General features: G+C 56.0%; 1 protein-coding gene across 1 annotated transcript in view; it reads left to right on the plus strand.

The window, feature by feature from the left end:
- The first annotated feature begins 6,861 nt into the window (after nucleotides 1-6,861).
- LOC102370413 (receptor-type tyrosine-protein phosphatase V-like) overlaps nucleotides 6,862-9,510 on the plus strand; it is a 72,376-nt gene continuing 69,727 nt past the window's right edge. The window contains 1 exon segment of the mRNA XM_014522728.2: nucleotides 6,862-6,981. Within this exon segment, the coding sequence (XP_014378214.2) occupies nucleotides 6,911-6,981 (71 nt within the window). The 5' untranslated portion in view covers nucleotides 6,862-6,910.

Consider the following 9,510-nt stretch of genomic DNA (forward strand, 5'->3'; position numbering starts at 1 on the left):
GACCAGGCCATGCTCTGTCCTGCCTCTGTGCAGCATGAAAGCACTGGATGGCAGGCAGAGCTGTGGATCAGTGGCCTTGGAGTGCAGTGCATGCACAAAGGTACCACTAGGTGCCATCAGTTCCCCAGCAAATTGCCCTCCTCCACTTCCCCACTTCTGAATGGGAGAGGTGCGTGCCCAGTGCCCCAGGTCTTTGTGCCCTGAGAGGTGTGGGTGCCTGTGCCCCCAGGGGCAGCTAGGTTTGACCACATGCCACATCAGCATCCTCCCATGGGGGAAAACAGGGCAATGGGATATTGTGGTCAACAGAGCAGCTGCAAGGAGGGTCACTTGGAGGAACGTGGCGGGTGGGGGGGCAGTGATAGGGAGAATCTGCCCCTGGGGCATAGGCGTGGGGCTGCTGTGACCCCTGCTCTATGTGGTGCAGCCTGGTCCCAGCAGAAGCCTCCTTCCCAGCTGAGAGGGGCTGTTTGCACAGCTGAGAGGGGCAGTGGATCAGATCACACAGAGCTTCATTAGAGTAGGTCTGGAGAAAGGCAGGATTGTCTTTTCCCCCTCTGAACCCCACCCTCCTCACACCCCACAGGCCCTGGGAGAGGGATGGTGTCTGGAGCCACATGAGCATTTCTTCCTGCTGGACCAGTAGCACCCCCTGAGACAGGAGGCCAGGGCTGCACCCAGCCCACAGAGCAACACTGGCTTGCACTCATGGATCATGCTTCTCTGGGACACACTCTCCAGCTCAAAAGGTCTGGAAGAGCTGCTTGAAAAACAGGAAACATCCTAACCAAAGGCACTCAAAACACAGGTCACTTAGGACATGCTGCTTTTCGCCCAACCAAGCACAGAACGAAGCCAACTGCTCCCTGCCAGCCCCTTCAGAAAGGCCCACCTGGGCCCTTGGAGCCAACCTGCACCCCACAGCCCCTCCCAGGTGGCAAATAAACAGAGCAGAGCACCACTATGGGCTCCCTGGGGACAGTTAGCACTAGAAAGGAGCTTGGAGGCTGGCTGCATCTCTCCGTGGTAATAACTGAGCACGTCTAGCCTCATGCCCCCAGCGCTGGAGGGGAATTCTGTTATGCCCTGGGGTGGTCTGTGGCACCTGACTCCCATTCCTGTGAGGATCCAGGTCTTATGGACTTGTCTAAGATGACATAGCAAACCTGACCCATCCCACTGAGCTAGTGCTCTCCCTACAAGCCCGCTTCCACCCAATCCCAGCAGCTGATTTATGCTACTGACTTTCAGCAGGGCAAGACTCTATTTTCCTGATCCTGTGCACTGGGCTTCAAGTAACCTGAGCTGTGGCCAACAGAGTGAAGTGGCCACTGAGTGAGGATGGCCCCATTCATAGAACATAAGAAGTGCTACACGGGGTCAAACCAATGGTGCATCTAGCCCAGCATCCTGTCTCTGACAGCAGGAGTGGATGATTTAGGACAGTGGTGCTGCCAGTTTTGGCCCCATGGGCCAGATGGGTGGTGTGGGACTAGTCGTGGGTCAGATAGGGCCCTCTGCCACACACCCCCATGTCAGGATCAGCTCCTGGGGCCCCTGCACCACCTTCTCTTGGCTGGGATCTGACTCTGGAGGTCCTGTGCCACCTCTGCCCAGCCAGGATCCAGCTCCTGGGGCCCCATGTTGCCCTTGCCCAGCCAGGATCAGATTCTGGGGGACTTTCCTGTGTGCCTAATCCAGTTTACTGGGCCACAACCTTTGTGGCTCCCCACAGATCTCTAGGGCACCCTGCAAGCCAGATGACATGGCACCAGAACCTAGATCTGGCCTGCAGGGCAGTGGTTGAACACCCCTGCTTTAGAGGAAGAGCCTTTGAACAGGATACATCTAGAGTGATCTGTCCCATGTTGTACCATCCCTTGCATCTACTATCAAGAGGTGCCAGAGAAGAGATTTTTACCTGTTTAATCACTATTAATGAATCTATCATCCATGAGGATCTAGCATCGTGGGGCTTGGGACACTGTGGTGCAAGCTTGGACCTCCCCTCCCCTGCCCCCAGGTGTATGGAGAATTTGCAGTGCCTGAGATCCAGCAGTGAGTGCTGAGCAGCTAGTTGAATAGATCAGGGGGTCCCTGCACCTGCTGGGGTGAGGGATGCCCAGGGGGCAGCTCCAGGCCCTGCCCCCTGCCATTCTGGTGCTGCATGTAACCTATAGCCATGGGTATGGGGAGGGGGGGCCCTCTCCCACTCAGGAACTCTGGAGACACCCAGCCTGTTGCCTTTTCCCCCTTCTCAGGGGGGCAGCAGCCAGTGGTTTTCCGTACCCTCCATCCCACGCCCAGCTGCATTCACCCAGCCCCAACTATGCAAACAGGCCTCGTGGCCACACAGACCTAACGACACTGGGCTGAACTGGGGCTTTTTTCCCCCGCAGACTGGGTCAGGCCCCATTCCTTGCTCCCCGGGGCTGCGTGGTGCTGTACTCTGTGATCCTGAGCCAGAGGTGCCTGCACCCACAGCACATGGTAGTTCTTCAGGAGAAGGATAGACAGTGGGAAGGACTGGTCCCAGCATGGAGCCCTGTATGAAAGCAGGGGCTACAGGTAGTATGTCTAGACAGATGTGCTGTCTGCCAAGCTGTCCCCTCTATTCTGCTCTCTCTCCTTCCTCATTCCCCCTGCTATAACTCCCGTTTGATTCAGGGTCCTGAGCACCCTTTACTCAGCCCCTTGCCAGAGCAGGCACAGGTTGCAAGGGCCGGGTGTCTGCAGGGACCTGCTGGAAAACCCATGAGCCAGAGAAATCTAAAGTATGAGCAGCACTGGGGGCCTGGGCCTCCACCCACTCTGCCAGCCTTGCTTAATGTAGGCAGGGAAGTCTCTCTGGATTTGTACCATACTGGAGAGGACAAGGATTAGGTCTAGCATGGCTACTGAGCATGCAGGCCCCAAGGTGCAGCCATCTACTCTCTCTTCAGAGAAGGAAGAGCTGTTTTCCCCTCAGGACATGTCCTAACTCTGGAGCTGGAAGCCTGACACTAGGCTAGGACAGCTCAGCCCACCAGACTGGCTGTGTATTATGTGATGCACACCTGTGGGGAGATAAATTAACCACACACAGGCCCAGAAAGAGTTGACGTGAGCTGGTGGGTCCAGTAACTCCGTGAAGTTGTACCTGGAGGCCATGCCAGGAGCTGGGTGTTCTCCATGGAGTTCAGATCAGTCTGAACAGCAGCCCCAGGGAGGTACAGATTTTTCCAAGGGACAGAGGCACTGTCTGTCCTGAGAAGACTATGGTGGGGTGGGCTTCTCTGGGACTGGCTTTGGAAAGGAGCAGGAGGTCAGGCTGGTGGAAGAGGTCTTGACTCCTGTTGTATTTGGGCTTTGAGTGCTGCTGGGAGACTCTGCCTGGGGAAGGATTGGTGTTCTCTGTGCCAGCTGTGCCATGGCTTGGAGGCCATGCCAGTGTTACCCAGAGCAGAATGGGGCCCTTAGGGGTCCTTCTGGAATAGGCAGGCACAGGAGATGCAGAGAGCTGCCAACCTCAGCTCCAGGATCTAGTTTGCATCACCTGCCTGACCATTCAGAAAAAGTCTGGCACCCAGGCAGGGCTGAATTTGCAAAGGATTCAATGCACTGGGGGCACTGAGCTAGATGTTGTCCTTGCAGAGCCTGTGGTACTCTTAGGTCTCAAAATGGGTGTGCAAGCCTGGCAGTTGGAGACCTGCTCTGGGTGTAGATCTGGTGGGAGCCAGGCTGACCTGGGGAAGCATGGGGTCAGCAATGGGACCCAGCCCTGTCCTTTCCTGAATTCTGTCTTGCAGCAGAAACATCAAAGACCGATGGAGATGAGCAAGGAGGAAGAGAATCCACCCACGCTGGTCTCTGCCTACCACTTCCCGTTGCAGTGGGGCACAGAGCAGCCTGCGGGAGAGCCGGGTCAAGGTTCACTCATCAGAACTGCCTGCTGAGAAATGGGGATTTCTCTGAAAACAACACTTTCTGTGTGACAGGTGGGGCAGACCACAGGCCGCTCTGCTCTATGTCCTGTGCCTCATAGAGGCAGAACTGTTTTCTGGCAAGTATTTGACTTTGTTTCATCCTGGATGAAGGCCTTCACTCTCTGGGGGTGTTCGGGCACAGAGGCACTGCCAACAGGGAACAGAGGCACTGCCAACACTTGCTATTTCTGCTTTACCTTTTTCTGCTCAGTTTTGCTGCTGAACATAACAGGACCCTCCTTCTTGCATCTCGCAAGTGCCTTTTAACAACCTTGCAACAGCAGGACTCTCACCACTATTGTCCCTCTGCTTTCCCTGTGGCAAATTAGGGTGCTATGCCTTATAGTTGTGTGACAGGGTTGTGTAGTTTTTGGCACAGGTAAGACAATAATATGTATGGGATGGTTTGGATGCAGATGATCCTGCCTGTAGCAGGGGCTTGGACTAGATGACCTCCAGGGGTCCCTTCCAGCCCTACTGTTTTATGAGTCTGTGCTTCTATGAGAATGAATTTTGTTGAGGGTTGATTCTTTTTCGGTCACTTCATTCACACAGAGGACAAGTTGGTTTCATTTTTTTCCTTTTTACCATCCAATAAATGCTCCAAAGTTGGGGCTATTTGACAAGTTTGAGAAGGAAAAAATGTGCGTGTGTATGTATGTGTGTGCATGCTGGTGGGGAGGGTACAGTCATAAAGAAAGGAGAAAGCAAAGCGTTTGGCACCTTGCATTCCCATCTCACACTATATATGTGAACAGGAAACCTTTCCCTGAGGCGCATCCTTCCTTGCTCAGCATGTGTTGGACTGTGGATCTCACAAGCAAGAAGGCTACTGAAGCCATGCATTCAGCATAATTCAGAATGAGGCTGGCCTCTGGAGCTGCCTAGAGCCAATGTTAATAAGCAATGTGCTAGGGCTTTCCTACTCTGTGCTTCAGGCTCTTTTTGGGGGGCAGAGGTTGCAGGGGGCTTTTTGGGGGGCTCCCACAACTACTACCCCAGGGTTCCCATACCTTCCTCTGAAGCAGCTGATGCTAGGCACTCTCAGAGCCAAGAAACAGGGCGCGATGCCCCTCAGGTCATTCTTAGAGCCACTGGCTGCAGACAGTCAAAGTACTTGCCCAGGCATCCCTCAGCCCTGGGCCTTATGAGTAGTATGAGCCACCAGTACTTGAACTAAGGGTTTTAGGGCAGGCTCTGTGTCAGCATGAATGGGCCAGAGCATTTCCATGCTCAGCCCAGGCCCTATTTCTCAGCCTGTCCTCTCCTCCTGCACCTTCCACAGAGCCACTGGGAGCATGGAGGGAGCTGGGATGTGGTACTGGCTCCTTGGAGGGAGGGAGGTCAGGGGAGAGCTCAGGCCCAGGCTCTCTCATTCCTACCCCTGCCCCGTATTGGCACTGGAGGAGCCAATGCAGCAGGCCCAGAGTGTGCTGTGCAGCCTAGCGGTGAGCCATCTAATGACGGCCGGGGTGAGTAACAGGGGACCGCTAACCCCTGTTACTTGAGGGACAAAGAGCAGTGTTGCAGGGAGCAGGCTGGGGAGCAACAGCCCGTGTTGCTGATGTGGATGATGGTAGCACCTGGGCTCTGTTTCCAGAAAGTCAGGTCATGTGACTGGAAGGGGGAGCAGTCAAGGGCCATATAAGCCAGGAGCCTGGACCTAGAGACTCAGTCTGGTTTGGGTCCCTGTGAGCGTAGGGGCTTTGTAGGAAGCTGTATGTGAAGAGCTAGGTCATAAGTATTTTTTTTGCTTCTGTCTAGAGTAGGTTAAAAGCAAGCTAGGAGCCATGAAGGGTTGTCTGAGGGTGGGTGCTGTTAGAGAGGGTGCTAGGCAGGTACCCTGTGTGCTGAGCTGTGGTCCAGGGACCCAGTGAAGTGAGATGGGGCTGGGGCAGAGGGAGATAGTAGTAAAGGCTGAATTGCAAACAGGCACCTTGAGCTGTGGACTCAGGGACTTGATATGTCCAGCCTGGGCTGTGGCCTGGAGCACTGAAATGGTGACTAGTACATGGAGAAGGGCTTAGAGGGGTAGGTGCTTTGAAGGGTGGCCTGTCAGGGGCAGGTGAGAATGAGGGTTTAAGTGGTTAGAGGGGTAAGTGACCTGACAGATAGCTAGTCTGGGACAAGTGAACTGTGGTCCAGTGCAGTGAAGTAGGGCAGAAGACTGCCTAGCGGAGTAGCTGACCTGAGAGGCAGAGAAAACAGCCTTGCTGAGTCTACAGTGCAATGACTGGGTGGACTGGTGGCCTGGTGATAAGCAGGGTGGAGTGAAGCACCCAAGGCTTACTTTAATATAAATATAGGAGCAAGCCCTCAGACTAATCAGCATAGGGTAGTGGCCTAAGACTAGAGGGGGTGGGATAGGGCTGGAGTGGTCACTAGGGAGCACCACAGCTGCCTTCCAGAGGTGGCTCTTCCTTAGGCAGCCAGTATCACCATGGCTAGAGCACAGGACGGGGAGCTGGGAGACTGCCAATGCCTCCCTGCATGGTCTTGGATGGGTGGTCTTCCCACTCCAGGCCTCCACTTCCTCACCTATAAAATGGGGGTGGTATCGCCCACCTGCCATGAGGCCCAAAGCTCCAAGGCAGAGCCATTAGAGTATCCTTGGAGTGCCAGGGAGGTCCCTGTGTGGTCACTGCCTGGCAAGGGCACTGGGTGGGAGGTGGATGTAGGTGGGGATGCTGCCAGCAGGAGCGGAGAAGAAAGCTCAGCCTGCAGGTGTGGGAGTGATGGCCCCAGGCAGGCAGATGGGCACAGTCCTTCCCTCCCGAGATGCAGAGCACTGTGGTTGCCAGGCAGCAGCAGCAACCCCCGCCCTGCCAGTTCCTCCTCCGCAGTGTCCTGCAGTCACAGGAAGAAGATCGGGGCGAGCCCAGACGGGCCTTTCACCAGGGCCAGCTGGGACTTGATCCCTGGCGAGGCAGACAGCAGGAGGGAGCATGCACTGCCAGTGCCGTGCACGCTCGCATTGCCGGGACAGACCTTGCTGCAGCACCCTTGGGAGTGCCAGGTGGGAAAGGTAACAGTCCTCTGCTTCTACCAGGGACCCTGCAGCTCCTGGGGGCCTTCCTGACCCCTGGTTCGGCGGGGGGATGTTGCAGAGCCAGCTTTGAACTCTGCCCTGGAAAGGACAGCACCCTAACAGAGGCCCCCACCCTGGGCTAGATATGCCTGGGCTGTGCTGGGGTGGCATCAGGGCGGCCTGCTGCTGAGTGCATTCCCAGCAGGATCGGAGACTCACCCTGGCTTTCAGGAAGGCATGGCTCGGTGAGCTGCCAGGCTTTGTGCTCCCCACATGCACAACCCAGGTGCCTGCTGACATGCCCCTTTGGTGCCTACTTGTACAACCCTGGCAGTGCTACTCTGGTGACCTGGCTGCGGGGCAGGCTGGCAGCAGTGGGCACTATCACAGGTGTCTGGTATCTGTTGGCATTGGGAGTCCTACTGGCTCTGGTTAGTGATGAGGATGGGGCACTGAAGAGCTTGGTCTTCACCCAGGGGCTCCTGAGCCACTGTCTGGGGTGTGGGGACCCTATTGCTGTTAGTGAACTGAGTGCTTGCCTGTGCAGCTGCTTCCAGGGCAGGAAGAGAGAATCCTGGCCGGTCTCTTGTCACGGGAAGCTGTACCGATTCCAGGGGAAGAGAGATGTGCAGGCAGGCGCCGGTCCACACCCTCCTCTCCTCCAGGGAGATGCCACACCATCATGGGGGCAGAAACTGTCAGCTGCTGCAAACTACCCCCCACCTCCACCCACCGGCCTGAGTTTGTAGGGGTCATGCTGGGCTGGGTGACCCCCAGACAGGACCTGTTTGATGTCTTGGTGGGCGTGCTCTGACCTTCAGGCATCACTGCTGTTCCCAGGTCGCACCAGGGCCTTGATCTGCCAGGCAGCTGTGTCCCATGTGGCAGACCCCAGAGCACTCCCCACCTCACCATCTTAGTCGGCTGGGGGACACATGCCCGGTCCGCTTTTTGACAGCCCATCAGCGCCAGCTCTACAGGCTCGTCCACTGCACTGTACATCATTACGCCCTCACGTCCTGCCAAGATACCAAATGGCGGGACACCCTAGGCAGGGTCAATGCCAGTGGGCCCCGGTGGCTAAGCTTACACTCCACTCTGATGCCCCAAGCCACCGGCGACCTTGGCTGGTGGCTCCTGCATGGAGCATCCCAACGGGCGTGTACCTGGCACGTTTCGAAGCGGCCCCTGACGCGTGTCTCCCTCTGTCCGCAGAATGGACCCTGGCGCACATGTTCCTGGAGTGTGCCAGGCTGCAGCCCCTGCACCTCCTCCTCCGAAACCTGCTCCTCAGGTTCTGGCTGCACATCTCCCCTCACCTTTTTGCTTATGCACTCCCCGTCCGTCGCCCCACTAAGGCCTGGGACCTTATGGTTAACCTCCTCCTGGCTCTGGCCAAACTCCCCATCTGGCTAACCAGGTGGGAGGCTTTGGCTGGGAAGGTTCTCAGGGACACTGGGGCTTTTTTCCTCCGTGTCCTTCGCGTGCGTCTCCAGGTGAAGCATCTCTGAGCACTCTCGCTCAGTTTGAGTGTCGGGTGCTGTCTGGCGTTCTCTGCTCGGTGTCCCGACAGGGAGCACTTGTTTTGGCCCTATGACCTACACGTGCACACACTGTTATTTTATGATTTGTCCCCAGAAATCTGTTGAATTTTAAGGTGCTGAGTGCCCACCCAGCGGCAGCCCCCAGTTTTTAGTGGGCTAGGCCCATGGCCCTCTTTATTTAAATAGGCCCGTGTGGCCAGGGTTGGCTTCCCTGTGCTAGGGCCCTCATCTGGCACTTACACCAATGTGAAACAAGTGCCAATCCCTGCAGGTCAGAGACAAACTCTTGCTGTACTACTGTCTGTGATGCAGGCCCCTGAGTATGGCTAGAAGGTGGAGCACCCTGCCTGGGAGTCCTCTCTTTGCCTACTGCCCTCCCTAGAGCATGGAGTCATCAGTGGCTAGAGAACCTGACTGGGACCCAGCACACTGTGCTTCTACTCCTGACTACCATCAGTTTGGTCCCCCTGCCTCCATTTCCTCTTCTGTAAAATGGGGGTGGAACAGAGGTCAAGTGACCCTGTGACTTTAGGCAGACAAGGTTTTTTGGGTGAATCTGATATCTTTTATTAGACCAACTTAAATAGTTGGAAAACAATTATTAGTTGGAACCCGAAAGCTTACTTAATAATTGTTTTCCAACTATTTAAGTTGGTCTAATAAAAGATATCAGGTTCGCCCAAAAAACCTTGTCTGCCTATGTCCTTAGACCAACATGGCTACAACCTACACTCCTGTGACTTTGGAGCATGAACGCCTTGTGCCCCTGATGGCTGTGGGGAGCACAGTGAGCTCCCACAGGCAGTGGTAGCAGCAAGTAGGGAGCTCCTGTGGGTGGCTGCGGCGCTGTCGGTGGGGGGGGGGCAGGGGCAAGCACCGACTGGCAGTGTCGGCAGTGACTAGTGATCACGGACTGCCCACAGATGCTGCCGGTGGTGTTGGGCAGGGGGGGGAAGGGGTGGGAAGCAGCGAC

Source organism: Alligator sinensis, unplaced genomic scaffold, assembly GCF_000455745.1.
Source record: "Alligator sinensis unplaced genomic scaffold, ASM45574v1 scaffold766_1, whole genome shotgun sequence".
NCBI lineage: Eukaryota > Metazoa > Chordata > Crocodylia > Alligatoridae > Alligator > Alligator sinensis.